This window comes from Drosophila nasuta, chromosome 3, assembly GCF_023558535.2.
Source record: "Drosophila nasuta strain 15112-1781.00 chromosome 3, ASM2355853v1, whole genome shotgun sequence".
In the NCBI taxonomy this organism is placed as follows: domain Eukaryota; kingdom Metazoa; phylum Arthropoda; class Insecta; order Diptera; family Drosophilidae; genus Drosophila; species Drosophila nasuta.
In genome coordinates, this window is record NC_083457.1 from 13430156 (window position 1) to 13455854 (window position 25699).

General features: G+C 35.3%; 1 protein-coding gene across 3 annotated transcripts; it reads left to right on the forward strand.

Annotated features, from left to right (window-relative positions):
* Positions 1-634: 634 nt before the first annotated feature.
* On the forward strand, positions 635-25440 carry LOC132792828 (neuropeptide CCHamide-1 receptor). 3 transcript variants are annotated; one of them, XM_060802323.1, is made up of 9 exons: positions 636-1076; positions 16317-17004; positions 21236-21462; positions 21528-21631; positions 21694-21906; positions 22738-22841; positions 23221-23358; positions 24148-24285; positions 24359-25440. In XM_060802323.1, the coding sequence occupies exons 2-9, from the start codon at positions 16649-16651 to the stop codon at positions 24549-24551; spliced, it is 1473 nt and encodes a 490-aa protein (XP_060658306.1). In that variant the 5' UTR covers positions 636-1076; positions 16317-16648; the 3' UTR covers positions 24552-25440. The 3 variants fall into 3 exon arrangements, with proteins under 3 accessions (XP_060658308.1, XP_060658306.1, XP_060658307.1); XM_060802324.1 differs by having other exon boundaries at positions 636-982; XM_060802325.1 differs by lacking the exon at positions 16317-17004 and having other exon boundaries at positions 635-1076.
* Positions 25441-25699: the final 259 nt, after the last annotated feature.

Genomic DNA, 25699 nt, shown 5'->3' on the forward strand with positions numbered 1-25699 from the left:
ACAAGTTTTTCAAATGACTACTTTTGTTTATAAAATAATTCCTAGTAAGGAGCATATGAATACATTTAACACGCCTAATAAACAGCTTTAAGTATACGATATCGCTAGTTGAATTCTTTACTTTCCAGTAGCTAAAATAATGGTGTAAAATCTTTATTTTGTCACCAATCGCACAAAAAAAGTCAGAAAATATTGATTTCTTACGAATATTTCATAATTTGGAGGAGGAAATTGAGACAGTACATTAAGATTTTTAGGCTACACCGAGATTTATTGAAAAGCATTCAAACAACAAACTTTTTTAAATTGGGCGCCCTTGGAAAACTGGTCACACTTTGTGTTAAATAAAACAGCTTTCGAAAGCTCTTTGTTTTTAAGAAAACAATGTTTAAATAATAATGGTTATTGTATTTAAGCCAAAAGTTTACAATTTTATATAAAATTAAAAATGACATTAAAATCATAAAATACGTAGCACGCGTTACCAACAGTTATTTACTAATACAATTATTTGATTCAAAACAATAAGTTAAAAATACCTGCGCAGGCGTATTTAACAGCCGGCATTTTCGCAGAAACATAGCCTTCCCCTTGCCCACAATGTCAATCGTAGATTCGACTGTATGTGTAAATGAATATTGTGGACTGTGGCCAACATGTCGACGACTTTGCGCGCGCCAACAAGTCGCCTGCGTTCGCTTGTCGTGGCCAGTTCACTAGCTGCCAAACCGGCGGAAGCTGCAATCTCTCACATTCGTAAAGCGAGCGCGAAATTCAAGCGTTGAAGTCAGTTTCCGGTTTTCGCTAATGGTTTTGCTCGGATAGTGTCTGTGCGAATTGTAAAGTGATAAAAAGTTTAAATTTAAACAAAATTGGCTAAATGTCTGGTGTGTTTTTCCGGTGAGAGCAGCAAATTTTGTAAATACTGCTAATAAGATCCCCAGATCCCCAAAAGTAATAAGGAAAACGTTAAAACGCAAATGTAAGCACAATAAATAATAATTGAATATTGATGTAAATGTGTTTATCTAATGTCGCTCAAAGTGCACACGAAATGGAAATCATAAATTGACCAGGTAAATACCGTCCAATTACTTACCAAGTATATTGGATATTCCGTGGGCAGCACATATACTTCTATAGATGTATGTATATATTTGACATCTGACAGCTGACACGAAGCAGATATGCGAAAATTGATTGGCAAATTAATGCATTTTTCATCCATAAATAGTGTAGTGTCGCAACATTTAATGCATTTTCCATTTTGTTCTTTGGACTTTCGCAAAAAAATGATTTTCTCGTTGGCTCTTAGTCCTTGCGTTTTTGTGTTATCGGGTTCCCCATCCATTAGCAAAACATGCCAAATGCAATAATACTCGAACAGGAAAAAGTTTACCATACCCAACAACCACATTTACACATCCCCAATCGACAAGTGTAGTTTCCTTTTGTTTTTGTTTTCATTCTTTTTTATAGTGCACATTTGCCTTGTCGGGTGCTTCCGCTGCACTTCAGCGTTTTGGGGCCTAGCTCTGTCGAGCAGAAGGGTGATGGAAAAAGGTGCAGCCGAACGACCGACTCACGCTGTTGGAAATCAGGATTATATTGTAGCAAATTTAACACATTTTACAGTCACACATTTGCATGCCAAATGAGAATTCCATAGGCTCATTGTTACAATTAATTTAAATAGCACAAACGCACTGAGTTGCAAATGCTATTTTCAAATTTGAATTTGTTCAATGCTTGCCATATTTTAAGCGATGTTCTTCGATATTCTAACTGCATTGTTGAGTAGAATACTATATGCATTCCAAAAGCAAGAATATTATCGACCATCTAGAATTTATAATTAAAGCGCTTTTGCAAAAACTTATTGGTCTCAAAAAGAAAACTGCAACATATTGCTCATTTGAATAGATTTAATCTTTAAAATATGCAATGTTTAAGTAACGTTGAAATTACATTGGAATTTTTTTTTCGGGTGGCAAAAGTATAATCCAAATATTCTTGCAATTGTTTCGTAGTAAATCAAACAATATTTTGCTTTAATGGTTTTAATATACAAGCAATCGCAAGCCACAGACTCCCATGTTGTTAAAGGAAAAAAAAGTTTGTCATTGTCAAACCAGCTCCAATGGAAAACGGGATTTGAAAACACCTCCCATTCCATGCTACGCTGTCAAATTTATGAGCAAAAGTAAAATGAAAACCACAATTGAGCCACGATCCCCAATTGCCAGCAAACTGTGTAGCTAATGAAAAATGCCAGAGAATGCAACGACATGGAGAGAACAATTTAAGAATGCAAAAATGTGTAGAACAAGCGGTTTGAAGGGTTGGCAGCTGGATGCCATTCCGCACTTTGCAGTTGCTGCCACACAAAGTCCATCTGCAGTGGGGTGCAGATAAGAGAGAAAGATGCTGCTGCATGCCATTTATTAGCATTTGGCAGCAAAGCGTTGCGCGTGGCTTAAACGTGCTCTGGTCAAAACTATTAAAGTAAGCCCCAGCCAAGGAAGCAGAAGCGGACAACTCTTTATGGTAATGTTTACGAGCTTGTCTACCTAATTGATACACGATGTACACGATGTTCTATACTCGGCACCATGTCCATGTTGACTGCTGCCAATATTTGTTCCATTTAAATACTATATGTATCGGAGGTGTGCCTCATGTATGCATATACATATGTATGGGCAAAGATTGTTTATAATCAAACGACGCGACAGCGCTAAACAGCTAGCGTCCAGTAAAAATAAACAAAATAAGCGAAATCGTAAAAGTTACTCACCTGAATCACACGGCTATTTAGTGAATCTATTGCGATCCGATCCAAACTCGATTTTGTGTCCAAAATTATCGCATTTCGCTGCTTTTGCACTGAACTTGAAAGTCTTTTATGTTATTTTCTGTTAGCTGGTGAATGAAAATTTCCTTAAGTTTAAATAAACTTATTCCGCGCGTGGCATCAAAATATACAATTTAATGTTGTGAGCTCTTATAATCGCTGAGATTGGTGCTTCAGTGCAGACATTGTCTTGGCCGTATGCTTTACTATACTCATATATGTATGGATATGTATAGAGTGGCATATGCCACTCGACTGCTTAACGATGCCAGTTTTTATGTGTATTAAAAATGTGTATACCCTGTATTCAAAAGATAGCTTGATTAGCTGGTGTTCATCACAAGCACAGAACTTTTAAAGTGCGAGAGAGGTAGATGATTCAATTCTTATACTTTCTCAGCAACTTTTATTTATGTTTTTTAAAACTTTTCTAAATGGTATTTCGAGTTCAGTCTAGGAAAGTGCAATGAGATTAGAATTCTTGCTAACAATGCGTCTCTTTTTATTGCGAATCTAAGAGCCTTAAGGAAGTGGCTACCTAGGTGACTTGATTATACAATACATACTACTGTCTATAAATATTTTAAATTTGTGTTTTCCTACTTGACTTGCTTGTTTATTTTTACTCAATATCCGGCTATAATTTGCACTTTGATCAAGTAAACATAAGATGTAGATGTGCGACTAATTAGAAGCTATGTATGTAAATAATGGTTGTTCAAGTTCTGATTATCAAGCTGATTAATTAGGCACTGAAATAAATTGATATTCATCTTCCACATGTGAGCGAACATTGTTTGGCAGCCTTGGCTTGGCTTTTATGGCCAAACTTTGTTGTATAGTACTACTATTCGAAACATACGAGCATAGTTAGCTCATTAAACCAACCCACTTGCTGTTGATATCTTTGCAATATGCTACCAATTTCCTGCAATTTCCCTCACGTTGAAGACCCATTGCGGTGGAGACAGTAAACATCTAGAGATCCAAGCCAGCATCAGTGGCTGCTGAGCTAATTTCGCTGTTAATGCTTACGAATGGCTGTCATTTAATTTCTATGAGTCATAAATTTTTATAATGCACATTCGTTAGCTTCATCTATGTATTAATGCGTGGGTGTTTGTATGTGTGTGTTCCACTGCATGTGACTGTGATGTAAGCAAGGCACAGTGACTGCGAAAAGTTAAACAGCAAAACAATTGCAACTAATTAGCTGACAAATGACTGAGCATCAGTTGTGCATAGTTTTTCATTTCAAAGCCAGCAAAAGCTTTGCACGACTTCTACATCAATTATTGGCGGCGAAATGAAAGAGCTAACTATTAGAAAATTTGCTCATAAGAAATTCTGATAGAAAAAGATACGATTTCGCTTCAAGGATACATTCAAAATAAATCTTTAATATGCCATGGGTTTATTTTTTTAACTATATGAATCTGTTGCCATATAGCTCATTAAATGTTGCCATAAACTACTTAAACAAAGTAAAGCCATAATTTGCTCTGTATTAAAGATTGTACATTCAATTTAAATCTCAGTTCTAAGAAGTAAAATAACAATTAAATAATTATCAAGAAAAATCTTGTATTGTTATTGATTCAATTTTAAATGCCATTTTTTCGGCTTGAATTTCTATTGACATTCTTTTGTACCTGAAGTGAAAACAATGAAAGCCACTTCGTTTCTGCTGCCCATATCAACTAAACTTAAAACGTGATTTCAGTGCCTTAAAATATGTCAAATATACCCACATTGAAGTGAAAGCTCAAAGTGGAAAAAACTGTTGGAGAGAGAAAACTTTTTTGATATCCATTCATAGCCCTCATTTCCAGAGACTCGAGTGGGATTCCGTTTTGCTTTTGTATTTTTGTTCGATAGCTTGTTTTCCTGTTTTTTTTCAGTTTTTTTTGTTCTGTGGCTTTGTGTCGTATTTAAGGCTTTGAGGCACACGCGTCGTATGCTTAATAAGTGCTATCAAACATGGCCATGACGAACGCATCACCTAAGCGTTTTGTTTGCTTTCACTTCACCACTCGACAACTTTCCCCTCCATCCGCTTTTCCACTTTCCACTCAAAACGTTGCCTGCTTCGAACAGTCAGACTGCAGTCAGGCATTTGCTTGACTCTATTTTGGTTTTGTTTACCTACTGGCTGCTAAAAGTGATGCCAGGATCAATGTGTGTATGCACACACACACACGCGCACATTCCACACACAGACAACTCAAGAGGCAATCGCCACAAAACACAGACCTAATGATGCTGAACTAGGCAAGTGGCTTTTGTCTCCACCATCATTTCAGTACATAGCATTGTTGTCAATCCTACACGAATTGCGTAATGCTTGCGATTCCTATTGGTATCTGCCATTGTTTTCACTATTCACTATTGGCTTATATCAAACTCCGTTACACTTATGAGAAATTGAATAAAGAGCTCAACAGTTTCATTGTTTTCGCAGCTGATGGAAAGCTAAAGATTAAAGCACTAAAATGAAGTTTGCACTGCTATGAGTTCAATGCAAAGAAAGCCCCAAGAGTGTGTCAAAGTTTATCATGATGACTGCACATATAATAAACTAGATAGAAAATACCGGCATGTATTACAGTATTTGATTATCTATAATGGTTCGGTAATTCCGTTTATTTAGTATAATGAATGAAAAAAAGAATAACATCGCTTAACAAATAATATTGCTGTTTGACCTATAAAAGAGTAATGTAGAAAAACCTTTTTCACACTGCATTAATTCGCATAAGTAACAAGGAAATTTAGCAATTAGCGTTATTGCATTGACATTAAAAATGCCCAAAAAACGCTAATTTGCAGAGTGTTCAATTAAGAACAACTTTGCTTTCTTTTTGCTTGAGATTTTACAAACTTGAAATACTCGTAATTGGATAAGGGACGATAAGTCCTTACTATTTTGACGAGTGCCAGAATTTTGTCTGATTAATTAAAGAAGAGAAGCTGGCGTTTTTAATACTTTTCCTCAAGAGGGTTTTGATAAGCGCACGCGCTTGGAATTAATGAAATGCCGGGCGACCTTTGCTTCGGTTTCGTGCACAAAATGATTACAACAGCATTAAGTGTGTTCGCTGCTCTGTTCAGAGCAGAAATTAATTTATCATTACACATACCATCCCCCTGCCATATCGAATTTGCCAATAAAGTTCACAACTTCTGTGGCATTTATAGTTGGCAACGGAATCGAACTGTTATGGCAACCGAGAAGGAAACACTCACGATATTGTATTACAATTAACTTTTCACTTAACAATGTTCATTTTGATTAGCTGTGCGCAGTATAGCATTTTGTGTGTTGATAACATTTAATTGAAGTAAAATAATTAAATGTTAGAAATTGAAAATATGAGTGGTGCAAAAAATAAAATACAATCGATTGCTCAGTAACTGTTTTGTTATGAAATTAAAATTCATCTCACTTATTTTAAGCAGTTTTTAGCAATCACAAGTTGCTATTTGCTTTATTGATTTGTTATTTTATACATTACAAACTAATGAAAGCAATAAAAATATTATTTTAAGCTGCTACATTTTTAAATTTAATTTCTGTCGATTCGTATATTTTCCCTTTGTTTTTCTAGAATCACTGTTTTAAATTCCAGCTGACTTCTGAATTTAGTTTATTTTAGAATACTCTATTAGAATTAGGGAGATGGCCAATATGGTCTTTCCTTCTTAAACAAACTAACTTAGTGATAAAGAAAATTAAATGAGTGATATAAAATATAGGAAAATGAAGAATTTAATATAAATTTGTTGAGTTAAAATACTTAACTTACTATATATTCCAATTAACTGATTTATAAAATTTCTTCTTATTGTTAAATTTGACAAGTTAATTAATAAATCAAATTGTTTGCTTTAAATTCAAGTTAACTAGGCCAAAAAAGTTAAAGCATTGTAAATTGCATAATCCAAAGCGAATCTGCCACATTATTCATAAATGACATGCCACAGTTTCTTCTTTTTTCACACATTTAATGAGCGGCATTCTGCCGGAGGGGCAGAACACAGGTCGAACTTCCTTCCTCATCTGTGTGTTCCATGTATGCTGTCATGTAATTTAATACGAGAAGGGCCATTGTCGACACCCAACCAATTAACTGTGGGCCGCTGGGCACAAATGGACTAGTCAACGAGCGGCATGAGAGACAAATTACAAAATGAAAATGATATATGTATGTCGTTGTTGTTGTTGTTGTTGTTGTTTGGGGGAGTCCAAAAACACGAAGACAGGCAATGTCATCCCCCCTCCGCTATCCAGAAAAAGCGAAGCTCCAACTTAATTTATGTGTCGAGAGCCATCCAAATTCAAACTGTTGCTGTTGATGATGCGACGGCTTGGCACTGTGGCCATCAAAGAGATGTCAACAAACTATGGTGAGAAAAAAATAAACGAAATGAGCATCTCGCAGTGTGAGAAGAATTATGCAAATTGGCGGCATTTAGGTTCAGCTGCGTTCTGTCTAAAAATATGCTTAAAATAAAAAGAGCCACACATAAAAGAAATTTGAATTAATGAGCAGGCGAATGTAATGAACCAGAGCGAATCTGTTAGCCCAAAAGTAGGCTAAATTTCACAGTCAGTTATTTTATTCAATAGAATTTCTATTTAATATTATATTTAAAATGGATGCTGATGTCAGATCTTAATTACTTTGGAATGCGGTATATTTTGTACTTATGGTATATTTTGAATGTATATGTAATGATATACCGAATATACAAATATTTTTTTAATTGCTTTAGTATCTGTACTTATGGTATCTTATGGTACATTATACTTTTGGTATATTTTGAGTTTGTTAGTACATCAGCTTACCAAATCTACAAATACTTCTTAATTGCCTTGGAATCTGAACTTATGGTATATTTTTAATGAAGAATTATATCAATACTCGAAGTATAATTTTCGGTATATTTAACTATTTATCGACACATTTATTCGGTATATTTTAGCATTTATCGATATATTCATTCGGTATATTTTGACGATTATACAGCATTGTTTTGATTTTATTGAGGACGGTTAGATGATATCTAACATTCCGTTGGAATTTTTTACTTGTAAGTCTTGCATGGCAGCTTAATCTAAATACTTGATACGATTATAAGGTTTTAGATTTCATGCTATTATTGTTTTTAAATCGAAATTATTAAATTTATTATTATCAATGCGTATGACTGCATAACCTAAATACTTGTGAATATAATTTAATATACAATGGACTTACTTATGTGTTTTTATTACATCATAAATTTATTTATTTACATATTCAGATTATGCAATACAGCTAGCCAGGCAGCCATCCTTCAATTGATTGACATCAGTGGGTGCTGATGTCACTTGCACATTTGGCAAAGCATTTGTCAATTGAAATTTAGATCTAATCGTATTTAAATACAATTATTTAAAGCAAATTTAAAGTTTTTGCTTGGCACCCACACAGCTGATACTCATCACTGTTGTTATCCGAGTGCTTATAGTCCATTCCACAGACAATTGAATTACCATGTATTTCATTTGCCATTCCTTTGTTTTGCCTGTTGTGTTCTTTACATTGTCGGCCACGACAACAGCAGAGACTGCCTGTCGTCTCCCGGCTTTATGTGAAAACACCATTACTCAAATGCATAAATCAACCGCCAGGGACTTCATTTACATGCACAAACACTCGACCAAGGGTCGTGTGAAAAAAGCAAATAAAAGATCAAGAATGAGCGAATATTTTCGGGGTGTCGAAGATTTAATACACTCATTTGTTAACTGATCTGACAGGGCAACCAGAATTGGTGTCAACGAAGTGCTGATAGCTATTAAATCACTTTCTATTGTCTGTAATTATTTCTGATTCTATGGCAATAGTAATGGACTTTGTGTCAGTGTATTAAAAGTCAAAAAGTGACACAAAAAGTGGCCACTTTTAGTATGCAATTAGCCAGTGGAATGAGAATATAAAAAGAAATATGTGTGATAAAGTTCATTGGCAAAAATTAAACCTAAGCACAGAATGAGCTCAAATTAAATGAAGCTGTGCGATGACAACAATACAGAATTTTAATGTACTCGTCTTCATTAAGTTCCCCACATGTCGCATGCCAAACTACAAGATGAAGCGTTCCAATAAAAGATTTCGCCACGCTTGCGTCACTTTAAGTATAAAAATTGTTGAGTGTAATGTAAATGAATATTTCCGCCGGAATGTAATGGCCTTAAGCACTTGTCGTAATGCCAAACGATTACGCGGAATATTGTGAGCAATTAAGGCGAAACAGATTTCGAGCACACCCCCACTTCGATATGTTGTTGTGCCAATTTGGCAGTTGTTGCATGCTTAAAAGTTGTATGCGTGAGTTTCCAACAATTGCAGTTTCAATTGTGTCTTCGTTTGGCCCCCAACTAATGCAGAGTTTAATTGCACTTAGCCAAAGGAAAGTGGGTTGAAAGCCCTGTAACAGTATTGAAAGTTCATTGCGAGCACTGTTATTAAAAGACATTAGAAGCAGGCGCAGCTGCAATTTAAACTTTGTACAGCTTAGTGGGGCATTGATTGAGTAGGAGAATAACCAGACACGCCTCTTGCCACTTTATCCACTTTGGAGGACTTTAAATTACATTTTTATGTTGCTCAAATTGCTCGATAAAATTACACCATACTATATAATAATTTGTTGTACGTGAAAGAATCGCTTTAGTGTTCGCTTTGACAGTCGATTTCCGGTGCGCACAAATTTAAAGCATACTTTCAGGCGAACGAATTTATATAAAATAATGCTTCAGCTATTATATAAATTATGTAGATAATGGCTATCAGCCACTGACGCTCTTCATTTTTTTGGTTTTCATTTTTCTTTCTTTTTATTTTTTTTTTGTTGCTGTAATCAAAAGCAATTTTCATGAGCAGAATATGAAGCAGATTAAAGCCTGAGGCTGCAAGAAAAGCCGCAAATTCCATTAGCCATAAGAGTTCAGAGACAGCAGGAGAGAGTGAGAGTGATATATAAATATGTGCGTACTATATGTATGCAAATTGTAAAACTATGTATTTAAATGGCTTAAAGGCGGCTTTAAATGTGATATTTTTATTGCGGTTTCACATACGATAATTGAAGTACTCAGACCGAGAGTTGGTAAATATTTGCATTCATTTCGCTGAATGCTTTTCTCTCATCTGACATTTATCTGTGGTTTAAGCGCAACTCAGTTTATTATGAATATTGCTAAATGACTGCTGTGGCTGTTACACTTTGAACTTTAGATAGTTTGCAGTTCACGCATCAGCAAACAAACTGTGATTTTCCCTTCGTAAGCTGTGAATATTCTCGTTTATTAAAGTGATAATACCTCAGAATGACTTGCTGAGGGTTTTCAGCGTTTGTTTGTCTTGCGCATCATTTTAGGGTATTTTGTAAATTATTATTCTTCCATTACGAGTATATATTGGGTAATATTTCTACGCATTTCGCTGCTTTCCGAGGAAACTCTCGCCCTGGGCATATTCAATTACAAGCAGCAAAACAAATGCCCAGTCACAAATCTTTTGCAGCACCAAAGAAGGGGGAAATGTGGTGGGCAGAAAATACTCATATCGTCTCTATATATAGGTAGCAGACGGTAGTAACGCATATTTCAAGGAATCCTCAGACACACATAAAGAAAACAATGTGTACAACCGACTGTAAAATGCTGTTGAGTCGCGTTATTTATTACGAAATATTTGGGCTCTACTCTGAGTGCGTATGTGTGTGTGTGTGTGTGTGTGTGTGCGGGAGAGTAGAAGACTTAACTGTATTTATTAGGAGACGCACTAAGCCCCCATGGCTGAGAGATAAGATTCGCGTTCTGAACTGAACTGAACTGAAACTGTAACTGGAAGTTGGGAAAGGCGGGACGTGTGCGGCGGGGGAATGTTTGCGTTGAGATAAAAGTGTCGCGGGTGCCCGAAAACATGCGACAGATTTTAAGTGAACTGTTGATAAATTGCATTGATTTATCAAATCTACTCACTCCACCCACACTTCTCTTGTGTGTGTTTGTTGATGTGTATAAAAGGCCAACACACTCGATGGGAGTCCATAAATGGTTGTGGTATCCAGATGGTCGCCAGATAAGCGAATCAACCATTCCCGCCACCGACTTGTCATAAATCAATGGACTTCGTTTTAGTTTTTTTTCTCGCTCTTCTTTTTGTATTTTTGTTTGATTTTACTTTTTGCTCGTTCTCGTTCTCGTTGCCGTTTTGATTTTTTCATTTGTTTTCTTTTTGTGGTAAGCTCGTTATTGATACTAGCAAAACAGGTTAGCTCTAATGGTGTCAGCCCAAAAATAGATGAGAGTTTCAGGGCAGGAAATTATTCGCATACAAATTGTACAACGAGTACAAATTGAATTGAATCATTTTTGGTACAAGAGAAATGTGATCCAATTATGAACCGAAGCCTTTATGATCCTTTATGCAAATTAAACGCTGTGCACTTTGTAAATTTCAATTAGCTAAGTGTACAGCAAACACAAACATGCTTAATACACTACACAAAATGCGTGTGTATGTGTATGCGCACACGTTTGTATGTAAGTTGACATCCTTGAGGCTGCTCGGGCATTGTGTTAACAAATTAATTACAAGAACGACAAACAATGCGACAACGGCTACGTTGACATTTTGTTGCTCGACCAACTTTATCAAAGGTCTCTCTCTCTCTTTCACTCTTGCACATCACCAGAAAATTATGTGCGAAAACTTTCGTTTGTAACTTGAGCTTATGATTGAAATGAAACAGTGCAAATGCTTTTCAGATATCCTCGTAACTAATTAGTTCTCGACTGAAATCAAAAGCGACAGCAACCGAGTTTACACGCTCTCTCTTCTTTAGCACATTTGTCCCAATTAAGTTTCTACTTTGTATAGCTAGAAATTATACTATGAGCTTAGAGATTGCAAATATCTTATGGACAAGTATGCGACGAAAGCGGAGATACCTGCTGTCCATTTACAATTAAGGCTAAACCGTGCAAAACTATTCAAAAAAATATACTAAATTAATATACCAAAAATATTAAGATTGCTATATTTGGTATATCATAATATACCAAAGAGAACCGATACTCATTTTTAATAACACCAAAACAATGTGGAATTATTATTAAAATATACTTAATAAATATACTAAAAAAATAAATAAATAAAATATATAGAAGGCTACATTTGGTATATCAAAATATACCTTAAAGTTCAGAATACACCAGATTGTTTACTTCTAGTTACATACGAATATGTTAATTTCCTGTAGGCACAAAGTTATATACACTTCTATTCTATGGGTAACGTGAAAGTAAATTTGTATACTCTTTAACATTACTCTATCATTATCAGTCAGCAATGTCATGGTTGAGGAACGGAAACACATATTTAAATTCGTTTGATTTCATTGTTGTTGAATTTAAATAAAATGCTATTCATCATTTCTATAATTAACTTCTTAAATGTACATGTGGAGTGTATGAATGAATTTTCTTTTTTTAGGCAATCAAATGTGTCTCAGCATACAAATCTTGTGGCATTTGACGTAGCAAAAACAGCTGTCATAGCAACAAACATGAAATGTAAATATCACAGACTCAGATAAGATTATTATCGATGAAGGTTGCAATTCATTCAACTTGGTTATTTAATTCTTACATGCGTAGATCTAAAAATAAAATGATGTTGTGGCCCACTGATTGACTGACAAAGTGACTAACTGAAATTAAGTCACTGCCAAAATTTAACAAAGAAAATCGAGTTTATTTTGACAAGTCGCTCTTTGACAAGAGAGTTCGCTATAATGAAGAAAAAGCAAATTGAATTTTGGTCTTTTCACGCTGCTCTGCGATAAGTGGGTATTTGATTGTCGAGCAGTTTCAATTGCAAACAATTTCAAATAGATCAATTCAAGCTGACGCCATTACAATGAATCTAAATGGTATTTTTATGAAGCACATCAATTAGCAAACACAAGACGCTCTCATAAATTCATTAAAAATCAATTTTTATCATTAGTCCTGTTGTATGGACCCAAGACGAACTTCTGCCACAAAATGAACAATACTTGCAGCTCACAAATTGCGCTGCAAGAGATAAACAGACTTCAGACTTGAAGTTGTGCGTGCCGACAGAAATTTCTACTTGGCTTTCGCAGCGAGAAATTTCCATAAAAACTTTTCACGCTGCTGCCTGCATTGAACTGTTTTTAAGTGAGTTGCAACTTGAGCTAATTAGCTGTGCACTATAAACTGTCTGCCACATTGATGAACAGCCGCGAGGTGCAGCTGCTGGAAGAGAGCTCAAGGGGCAGGCGAGTAGCACAAAAGTTTATCTCTTTCTTTCTCTCTCTTTCTTTCTCTGTTTCAATAACCAACTTGAGAGTATTGCCAACAATGTTTTAATCTTCATTCCGGCAAAATGGTTAAAACTTTGCGATGCAAATTAATCAAGCATAGGAGAATATTTTGCAGTGCTTAAGGTACTTTCCATTTCATTCAATTTAATCCTATTCAATTCAACGCATTGCTTTAACATGAAAAATGCAATGCGAGCAAATAGTTTACAACAAGTATTTCTAAGAAATTTTGTAAACATTCCTTCAGCTCACGTGAAGGATACAGAAAGAGTGAGTATTACCTTGATCAAATTATCTATATATAGTATTTTACTAGACTACTTACTGATAATTATATAATTTTTTCTACAAGTAACATAGTTGATTAGAAGCAGTCTAACACCATTGAATAGTTATGTGATTTTCGGAATAGAGCCAAAATATTTAGAATTTCAATGCTTTTCTAGTGCAATCATCTTATTAAAATATTTTATTTCAAATTCAAATTAATATATTTTTGTTTTTTTCTAGAATGTCAGTGACAAATTTCTTTACTTTGAAGTTTAAGCACAAAGTCAGATTGACTAATGCATTTAATATTTGCAAGCATATTTAATACACGCAATACTGCAAGCATGTTTATTGCTCATACGCAACGTAATCTCAGGCGGCCATTAATTTGGTGATTTTATACTCATATTTGATGATTGAATATTTATGTGCTTTTAGGAATTCAATTAAAACATTAAGAATTTCATTTTAGGAATAGATTCAAAAAACATATATACATAAAATATATCATATTTTTAGTGCAATTATCTTTATTAAATATTTTTTTTTCAAATTTAAAACATTTTTGATTCTAGACTGTTAGTGAATAATTTATTTAATTTAAAGTTTAAGCACAAAGTCAGATTGACTTTCACATTTAATATTGGCAAGCATATTTAATACACGCAATACTGCAAGCATGTTTATTGCTCATACGCAACGTAATCTCAGGCGGCCATTAATTTAGTGATTTTATACTCATATTTGATGATTGAATATTTATGTGCTTTTAGGAATTCAATTAAAACATTAAGAATTTCATTTTAGGAATAGATTAAAAAAACATATATACATACATATAATATATAATATTTTTAGTGCAATTATCTTAATTAAATATTTTATTTCAAATTCAAATTAAAATATTTTTGATTCTAGAATGTTAGTAAACAATTTCTTTAATTTTAAGTTTAAGCACAATGTCAGATTGACACTCACATTTAATACTGGCAATCAGATTTACCACACGCACATTGCAAGCAAGTTTATTGCTTATACGAAACGAAATCTCTGGCTGGCATTAACTTAGTCATTTTAAACGGAGGTAAAGCGCATAATCACATCTGATTTTCTGCCATTCCTCGTATATTTTTTTGCCATTGTTGTTGATGCCACAGAGTTGCAATTTTCTGTCGGCAGCTGCAACATTGATTGCATGGTATCTTTGTGGCAGACTCTGTCTCCCACAAGTAGATTCTGACTTTGCTGGCTCTTTCAATCTCTCTGGGGGAAAAAGCTCTTCCATTGCAGCTCTTTTGTCAGCATTTTCGACACTCAACGAAAACTTCAAACGGCACATTAATGTATGATGAGTGTGTTTTTGAGTGAATCTTTCTCTGTGCGTGAGTGTGTGTGTGTATGTGAAATTGTTTTTAATTAAAACAAAACAGAGAGAAAGAGATATTAACATAAAATGCAACGCTTGCTTGTTTTTGCAGCTAATTGCCACTGAAAGCGACTGCAGCAGAATGTCACTGAGTTATGACCTCAGAGTCTTGATATGTCCTTATCAACAAGTCCCGAGTTTTTCTCGCATACTTTCATTCCATTTCCAGCCATTAATCGCAAACCCACACACATACACGTACATATAGTCAGCCATACACTTATTGTGTCATAAAAATGCGCGTTGCTCAAGCCTTGGCAAAAATTTCAATGGCTCTTCAGGCTCACTTCACTTCACTCCACTTCACATCAGTTTTGGGTTCTTGGCTATTGACTCCTTGGTTCTGGGTCACCAGACAACACAGCAAATGGAATTCCTGGTAATTGAAATCTGTGCTCGGCTTTCACATTCCCATTTCCCAGTTCCCAGCTGACATTAAAGTAACGTAAAAGTATGTATGAATGGTTCTTCTTCTTTGAAGTAACTATTCAGTGTAGGCATTTATTGTTTTGCTTGGCTGAGTTCAAAATCCACACACGACTGCTCTCAAAATATTATGGATACCGCATAAAACATAAACAAACTCACATGCGTGGTCAGGCTGTTTAATATTTTTACATAAAATTTACATAAATAGTGTTAAAAATTGTTCAACCAAAAGAAAAGAATTGCAATTAACAAATTTACAGTGGAAATTCAATAAAGAACAATCATATATGTATGTTGCTTTTAAAATCGTGCTTTGAAACCACTTTTTTACTGAAATTTAGCTTTTCATTTCTAGACTTAATTTGCATAACTAAAGTTGAAAACATTCAACTGATAAATAAGAATTCAATTACCAATATTCGTGCGAATATAAATAACAAAAATGTATTTGTTGGTTTTTAATTATTTCCGATTTTATGATATTTAAAATGCTCTTTAATTCAAAATGTAATATAAATTACGGTTATATCTATTAAAAGCGTAATCAATATTTTATTTTGCCAAAAATGCGAGAAATCATTTTAAACATTAAAGTTTTTTGCACCGAGTTGATTTCAATTGCTTCGTATATAAATCAATTGATCAAAGCGATATGTGTGTTTATAAAAATGTCTGAGCTTATTTTCACAACACTTGAAATAAAATTAATGTTGCTTTTAACTCTGCAATTTCTAAAGAGTATTTCGAGTATTCTCGACAAGGGCGTTTAATCAAACTATTTCGAATCTCAATTTCCCTTTAATTCTTTTCCGCGGGGTACTGAAGCGATTACCGGAAAAATTCAATTAAAATATGCTCAATTTGACTTAAACGAAAAGCAAAACTAAACACATTTTACAGTACGTTTGTTTTCATTTATTTTGTTTACAGCAACAGAGCATCAACAACAAAATCAACAGTAGCAACAACAAGAAAAAGCAACAACGATAGATGCGAAAATTTATCGCTGCGAATTTGCATCAAAAACTTTTGTACAAAATAAAATAGGGGAGACCAAAAAGTACCAAAAAAAAAGGAAAAGTTGAGGGTAAAAAATTCGCGTGCGCGAACAAAAAAACGCGTAGATATAAAATGAAACAGGAAACGAGGCGAGAGGAAATTGAATTAATAGTTTACGCTTAAATAATTTGCCGTTTATTGCGGCTGAAATTCCCAAAAAGGAAACACAATACAACGACGCGACACATAGAAGCTTCAGAGCTATGATGACGAGTTTGCTACTCAACGACTTTAACAGCGTTGCCATGGATATGGACATGGATCTTGATTCCGGTTCTGGTGCTGTTTCCGGCTCCGTATCAGAGTCGCCACTAACATTGCCAAATACCACACGCATGCTGTGGGACCTGGTCATGGAGACAACATCACAGACAACGCTCTTTGACGACAACATCAGCATAGCCACAACGGAGACACCCTACGTGCCATATGGTCGACGGCCGGAGACCTACATTGTGCCGATCCTGTTCGCCATCATCTTTGTGGTGGGCGTACTCGGTAACGGGACACTGATTGTGGTCTTCCTCAGCGTGCGACAGATGCGAAATGTGCCCAACACGTGAGTCTAGTAAAAACTTTTTAAATACTCTTGAGAATGTGTGATGGCAAAAAGGGGTGTATGAATTATTTTAATTAAGTATACTTATGCTAAATAGAAAATAAATTTAAAAATCTTCAAATTTATTAATTTTAATTGTTAAAATATAAATCTTAGGAATATGACAGTTTGAGTCTGAGCAGAGGCAAATAAATAAGTTTATTAAGTATACGTACCACAGATAAAAAAGTTTAGAAAGAAAGAATTTGACTAATATGGCCCATTTTCAAATACAAATACAAAGAGCTTAAATTTGTATATATTAGTTTTCGTAATATATCTTTATTAAGTATACACAAGTGGACAATGGTAAATAAAGGCAGCTTAAATTTATATACATTCAACAATTTTTTTTTATCATCATTTTATATCGTAAAATACATAATACTACAATTTTTTTTATAAATCATCATAGCAATATATTTGTATTAAGTATAGGTAAGTATAGAGAGGAAGACATTTAAGAAGGTTTTAAATTAAGCACACTCTATAATTTTATGTTAGCTACAGGGTATTGCAAAGTGAGGCAATGGCAGATGCTTTATGGGTGTTGGCTCGAAAATGGCTTTTTGATTTATGGCGAACTTAAAGTGAATTTAATTATGCGCGACCTCTTCGCTTAAATTGTATGCCAAATTATGCATGCAGCCAAAACCGAGAAACAGAGAGAAAGTGTGTGAGCAAGGAAAATGAAAAGAAGGAGAGAAGGAGAAGATGGCAATTCAGATAGACAGCGAATGTTACGTAGCTAATTAAGGACGTGGGCGGTATGCAGAGTCAAAAAGATGGTGGCGATAATGTTGTTGCCTGGAAATTACTTACAATTTTCACAGTCAAACAGCAGCAGCTCGCATTCGTCTTCTTAACTCTTGTTGGATGTTGTCACAAACCAGCAAAAGAGACGTTTGCCTCCTCCGCATTGTGCCAAACTAATTAGCCATGCTCGCTCGCAACTAAACGTGTTCGTGGTGTGTGACTGTGTGTGGGTGTGTGTTTCGGAATTTTTGTTTTTGCATAAATTGAATGCCATAAATCAGGTTATTGTTAGACATTGCGTTTAATGCGATTCAGTCATGGCTAAAATCATGCGCCGTCTGCGTTGACTCGGCACAAATTGCTAACGCATGTGACATGCTCTGATAGATGTTGGCTACTTATTTGAGCTTCATTCTGATGTAAGCTTGTGCTTTAATTTTAGCTCAACTTAAGGCGACGAACATATTTCTGCTCATATTTATCAGCTGCACTTTTACTATCGATTTTACGCAAGTTTATTAAACTTGACCAAGTCCATTGCATACACTACATTTTGTGCGGCAATCGATGAGTAATCCAGCTATATAATTGATTAACTTTTAAACTAAAACCAGCTTTGGCATATGCTGACTTTTGCAGCAAATGTGTGTGAACTGCAATAGAGTTTATTTATGTTTATGTTTAAGTTGCTAATCACCAACATTAGATATATTTTCAACTGATTATATACATTTTATTTATAATACAATTATTTCTTATTAAAACTTTTTTAATTGGTATTTTCACATTTTCACATTTGTTGAATGCATTTGTTTTTTTTTTGCTTTTGGTTTAAAAGTATATATTGTTATGTATAAAATTATTATATTGTATCATAAAATACATTGGAAATTACGTTCATTATCTGTTAAAGTGACACATACATTAAAATAACTACTGCAGTTTATAGAAATTTGTTTCTATACAAATATATGAATGTATTTGTTTAATATGTCAAAAGAGGATGTGTAAACGTAATATTTATTGTTTTTTTAAATTACTAAAGAACACAGAGAGCTAAACAAGCTAAATGCTTGAAATAAATTTCATTATTGTTGTTGTTTGTATCAAAGAGAACCAGATTTTTTCACATGTTACATTCTTTGGCTGTTGACACAACTTCAACATTCCCAACTCGCTGCACGCTGAGGTATGTTAACACTACCACAGCCAGGGAGGCAACATTGCAACTCGTCAACGACATCTTGTCAACAGTCCGCAAGCGTCCAATTAAAATATTTACTCTCACTGGTACTTTTCAAGGGACAGTTGACCTGTGTCATCTTGTTTCAGCACGGAAATTATGCGCTGACCTTTGCAGTTCGATAATGCTGTAGTAAAAAGGGCAGCTAATTGAGGTAATTTTAAGTATATTCAGTTCGGAGTAATTTGTTGTGAAAGTTAAGACAAAATTGTCCAACTGTAAGATTCGCTGGCATTTTCCCTTGCGAGAAGATAAACAACTGCGAAGTTATTCAACAAACAATATTATATAATATAATTGCTTTATTTGAGAATCACGTATATTTTGTATTTTATAGTACACAAAAAAGCCTTTGGTATATTTTAATTTATTTTCGCTATATTAATTTGATAAATTTTAACTATAATGCAGCCCTGTTTTGAGTGTATCTAAAAGTCGAGCCGACTTGACTGTAGCTCTCTCTCTCTCTCTCTCTTGTTTAGTATATGTTGCATAAACAAGAATTTTTCCGTCGCTTATTTTGCACTTGCAGCAAGTTTATCGTGAAAACCCATCTAACTTATGTTTGCCTTGCAAAAAAGCAAACGAATGTCAACTGATCACATTAAGTTGAAATTCCATTTCAGGCAATGAGGAGAGTATTTCCAAATTGCGGGTTGCTGGTTGCTCTTTACTATTCTCTCTCTGGAGCTCGCCGTCTTGAGTCGATGCTTATCGGACTTTGGTTGCCCGCGCGCGTCACGGAAATGTAATTTGATGTTGCACACACCAAGTGCCACATGCAGCTTATTTATTGTAAGGCACACGCTGCTGGCATAAAACTGAAATAACTGTATGAGATCACACTCTGCCCTCCAGTTGCAATTCATTTTCATCTCAGAGTGATGCCAGCGACACCAAATTACATACATAAAAGCAAATAGAAGAAGCCAACTAACCGAATGATGCATTTGTCGTCTACGCTGGCTTTAATCAGCTTGCCGGCAACTAAATTGCCAACATTTTTCAGAGCTTAAACTAGCCAAGCTGCTGTGGATTAAAAAATAAACTATTCTAATAAAAGTGAGACTGCAAATCAAGCTGATAAACAATGAATTTCACGTTTTCTCTTTAAATATTTGCGGAATTTTAAGTAGTCTGCTAAATTTCATCGCAGAGACTATTTTTAATAAAATCGGTATATAAATCAATTTTTATCTTCACGAGCTGTCAAAAACGCTTAGCATTAGCCTCAATGCAGCAGCAGTGACAAGCGCGCACATTTGCCTGAAGCTCAGCTACATAAATCAGAAGGGTCCCTGGGAAACACGTGCAAAGCGACCCCAGCATAACAGAAGGGTCAGACTGTTTATCTCAGGCGGAAAAGCCAAAATCGCTATTGGAATTTGTCAAGACTTTTCTGCTGAGTTTCTTATTTCAAAGAGCAACGCCAATGAATGGCGTCAGCTGATGAACAAAGTGTTTCCTTATAGGAAGAGGGGAAAATCTGACAGGCTGATAGCATATTAATAGAAAGCAGAGACAGTCCAAGTGACTTCTTGGAAACTAAATGGAGTAGCTTAGTAAGAAATTGGGACATGCATTTTTGGGGAAATTTACTATTTCATTACTAAGAAATGAAAAGAAGAAAACTGTTTTTAATTGTGCTTAACTATCATTTCTATTCATTCAAAGAGAGTTAAGACTAATTTATGCTGGAAATTATACGTTGATCTATGTACTTCGATAATTTCTTAGTCAAAAGGGTAATTTTGAAGTAAATTTTAGTATTTGCTGCTGAGTAATTAGTTTACTGCGCATTTTAGAAAAAGAAGCCAACTTTTCTCAGCCGCAAACTCAATGTTTGTAATACAATAATAGCATCTGTCAGCGATCGTACATTAAATTATTTAAGTTAAAATTTTATATATTAATTTGTTCTTTTGTCTGTTCTTTGCCACTAATAAATCTAGAATATCTTACACTTTAATACTAATGAATTAATTCAGAAATGTTTTACCAATTATTTATTTCATTTATTATTCTGGTTCACTTTTAACCGAATTTCAAATTGTCATGCATAGAAGAAATGTAATCTGTTTATTATTATTTTTTCTAAGAAACTGGTTTTAATATAGTTTCTTAGTATAACAAATTCAAATAATTATTCAATAATTATTCTATTCACGTACTAAATTTATCTATACTTTGCAGCTACATTCTCTCCTTAGCTTTAGCCGATCTTCTAGTGATATTGACCACAGTTCCATTAGTGTCTACCATCTATACTGTTGAGTATTGGCCCTGGGGCAGTTTTCTTTGCACCGTTTCCGAGTTTATGAAGGATGTTTCCATTGGTGTATCGGTCTTTACGCTGACAGCTCTCTCCAGTGATCGCTACTTTGCCATAGTCGATCCCTTACGCAAGTTCCACGCACATGGTAAGCAAATTAACTGAATTCTGCCACAATTACAGTTTAACTCAAGCTGTTTATTCGTTCAACAGGTGGCGGAAGGCGTGCCACACGCATGACTTTGGCCATCGCAGTGTCCATTTGGCTGCTGGCCATTCTTTGTGGATTGCCAGCCTTGATTGGTAGCAATATAAAGGTGCATTCTCCATTTTACTTTTATTTTCCTTTGATTGTTAATTGCATTTTTATTTTCCTTAGCCTCTTGGTATCAATCATGAGAAATCGATTGTTTATTGCTATCCATATCCGGTGGAATGGGGCAAGAACTATGCCAAGATTATGGTGATGCTGCACTTTCTGGTCTACTATGCCATCCCATTGGTGATCATTGCAGTGTTCTATGTCCTCATTGCACTGCACTTGATGTACTCGGCGAGTGTTCCAGGCGAAATGCAGGGAGCAGTGCGGCAGGTAAATTGAAATTGACATTTCTTATGTAATTGTTTTAAGATAGTTTAGTTTGATTGACGATTTGATTAATGCATGATATAAATTATGAAAGTCTGCTTATAAAGCAATTAAAAAAGCTACGGTCACAACGCATTTTCAATAAATCCAAAATAGTGCAGTATTATCATTAAAATATTCCAATTATTACACCGTAAAATACTATAAAATATCAAATATAGTATATGATATTCTACCACATTCAAAAACTATAAGTATGAAAAGCTTTATTTCGTATATTAACATACTTCTGCATTCGAAATATACCATAGTGTACGAAATATATGTTACCGTAGTGAACAAAATAGCAATCAAAGCATTTATCTTATTTTATAACTTCTAAAATTAAAATATATATTTAATATATATTAAGAGATATGTCAGTGGTAATTGATAATAAATATTTAATATGTAGTAAACCCTTGATGAATGCTGATTGATATCGATTATAAGCGAATAAATGATAATCCATTTTGATTAAATCAATTTGAGTTTGCGCCTAGAATAAATGAGTTTCAATCAACGTTGCATAACAAACAATTGATATTTAAGATAGAAGAACAAATTCGAATCACGTAATCGCTTTTGCTGCTGTAACTAAGCTATTTTCATGCCAAATTGAATATTCAATTGGTAGGCGCCAACGCAATTGTTACTTCAATAATTTGTCCTTGATGCAAAGCATCTTAAGATATGAAGAGAGATTTTTTTCCTCTCTTGCACTAGATAAATAGTATTTCGTATTCAAGAGTTGTTATTATTGTTATTGTATTTATTTTTTCTTTGTTATTGCAGGTTCGAGCGCGTCGCAAAGTTGCCGTGACGGTGTTGGCATTTGTTGTCATCTTCGGTATTTGTTTTCTGCCCTATCACGTCTTCTTTCTCTGGTTCTACTACTGGTAAGTGTTGGCTTCTATTCAACAGCTACAACGACAACGACAACGGCAAGCGAGGAAGCAAGGATGCGGATGAGTGAGCAGGATACTGAAGGGATTTATGACTGCCGCTTAGCCGCTGTCCAGGGTTGTCAGGCAGGCTGGCTATCGGGCTTTTGTCAGATGGTTGGATGGCTCACACTGCGTATGAGTAATGCGGACATCATGCGTTGTGACCCGTTTTACTCAGCTCAATCAATTTCTAGCTTGTCGTTGGCTTATGTCTCCATTAGGTTTACATATGAAACAATTTTCCACTTCCCCTCTGTCATCCATTCATCCATCCATCCATCTATCTCTCTATCTATCACACTCTCTATCTCATTTCCGTTTCTGTTTGCAGGCCAACTGCAGAAGTGGATTACAACATGTTCTGGCATGTGCTGCGCATCGTCGGCTTCTGCATGTCCTTTGCCAACAGCTGTGCCAATCCGGTGGCCCTTTACTTTGTGAGCGGCGCGTTTCGCAAGCATTTCAATAGGTATTTGTTCATTCACATCAATGCAGCTGACTAACTGAATAACAGCATGCAAGCGATAGTCCATAAGCGATTACCGATTACCGATTGTCGATAACCGATAACAAGCAAATTTCTGTAACTGTAAGCGTAAGCAAACTGCAAACTTATATCCACAACTCTCAAATTCATAAACTTACAAGCAAACAAACAACTTAAAACAAACCGAGAAACTAGAAAACAACAAACAGACACTTTCAACTTTTCGTTTTGACTTGCCAAACTCATGTCCTTTGGACACAAATAACACACACACACGTAATTCTTGCGTAAAAGTTTACTTGATTTTTGATTGCAATTCTGATGGAATTGTTTTTTTGCTACTGCTTCCTAGACGCACAATTTATGGCATATGGGAAATTGCTAAAACAAAAGAGACAAGTTAATGGCTCGAACAATGCCACAACCAATAAGCGCAAAAATGTTGCAAAAATCTATTGCAAAATATGCTAGAAAGGGAAAAGTAGTTTAATAACAAATTCGACAGACAATTTGTATCAAAATTGTATCAATTTGCTATTGATGAATTCATGCAATAAAAGCAATTCCATTGATGGCAATGTCAGCAGCAGCTACGCGTTGTGATTGCAATCAAAAATCACCGACTTGAGCTCGTAAAAAATGTTGATGAAATATAATATTCGTATGTGTTTTATGCTCGCATTTGATTGCATCTCTAAGTGAAGGCTTCTACTTTCCCACGCTCCCAAAAAAACAAAACAAAAATACCAATCCTACTTCACTCCCATGTAGATATCTGTTCTGTCGAGGCGCCAGCGGAAGACGCAAGCAGCGCGACACATTCTGCATGCACAGAGACACCTCGATGACCAGCACAGCCTCGAAAAGATTTCAATCGCGTCACTCCTGTTATCAGAGCACCATGCGCAGGTGAGTCTCAGGTTGAGGTGCTAAACTACCGCTATGACTAGCTCATAACCGTTGCACGTGTCCATCCCGTTAGCTGTCGCCTGCAGGAGACGACAATAACAACGCTGCCGAATGGTGGACTCAACGGCGGGGGAGCGAGCAGCGTGTTGACGACATTGCCGCCTCATAATGACACCGCCGGCTATGAATTTGCGCCCCTTAGTGAGTTTGGCTCACTTAAGGACTCGCAGCTGGCACACAGAATACAGGAGTCGCCACTCAACTGAGCTGAGCTGCTGTCCACCAGGTGGCAGCCATCATCGTCAGCTAACGGAGCATACAGGAAGTCAACGTGCATAAAGCATAAAACTTAGTTAAGCTTAATTGAATCTGTTTCGAGACAAACACAAGTATGATTATATTTGGCTACAAGTGCAACTTGTCAACAGTCAAATATTATCCCACACATGTAGTATAAGTAAAAGTATGTAGTATACAATTTTAAGACCCAACATTGAGATCTTTCTGCGATACTGGAGAGAAATGCCAAAAGTTGACCACGTCACATCACTTTAAAGGCTCCCCAAAGAGTGCGGCTCATAAAAGAAAAAAGTTGAACGAATTACTTGAGGGATTCGGTGTGGAAAGTGATTCGAAGAACATCATGACGTTAATATAAAGTTGATGGCTTTCGTTAGTTCCTCGCGGCTTGTATAATGTATATATACTGTATATGAAATAAGTATATATGAAAGAATTTGATGTGTTTTTCATGTTCTAGTCGTAGTCATAAGGCAATGAAACTGTGTTTGTGTCCATACTAAAGTATTGCAGCCGTTGCAACGGCTTTAAGCTAACGAAATTTAATTAAAATGATTACAATAAGATTTATGACTAAGATTTAAACAAGTTACGTGCTCGGCATGTCCGTACAACAAACACACACACAACACCCACACACAAAGGCAAATCAATTGCAAAAACCATTTACTCACAATTTCTCACTGTCCAATCTCTTCTCCCTCTGGCCTTGTAAATAAACAAACCAAATGTTTACCATACTGTGTAAATAAATTTAAGTATTATGTGTATGTATGTATATGCAGTATATGATCAATGTTTATTGAATGTCAAAGATTTTAAACGATTGTTGCAATAAATGTACATTTTGTGGCCGTTCAGCAGTAAAATTCTTTTCATTGTCACCGACAACAAATCTGTCAAATGCAGCAGCAAAAAAATGTTGCCTACTTTTCAGCGGCAAAAGACGTTGCCTACTTTTCAGCGTGGGCAGTCATTGTTCTCGCTATCTCTGTCGCTCTCGCTCTCGCTCTCTATCTCCTTTTACAGCTGTGACTTTTATGGGCAACTTTAAGATGGCAAAAACTTGGAGCCTTAACATTGTGTGGCAACTGATTGCGACCGCAAAATCGAA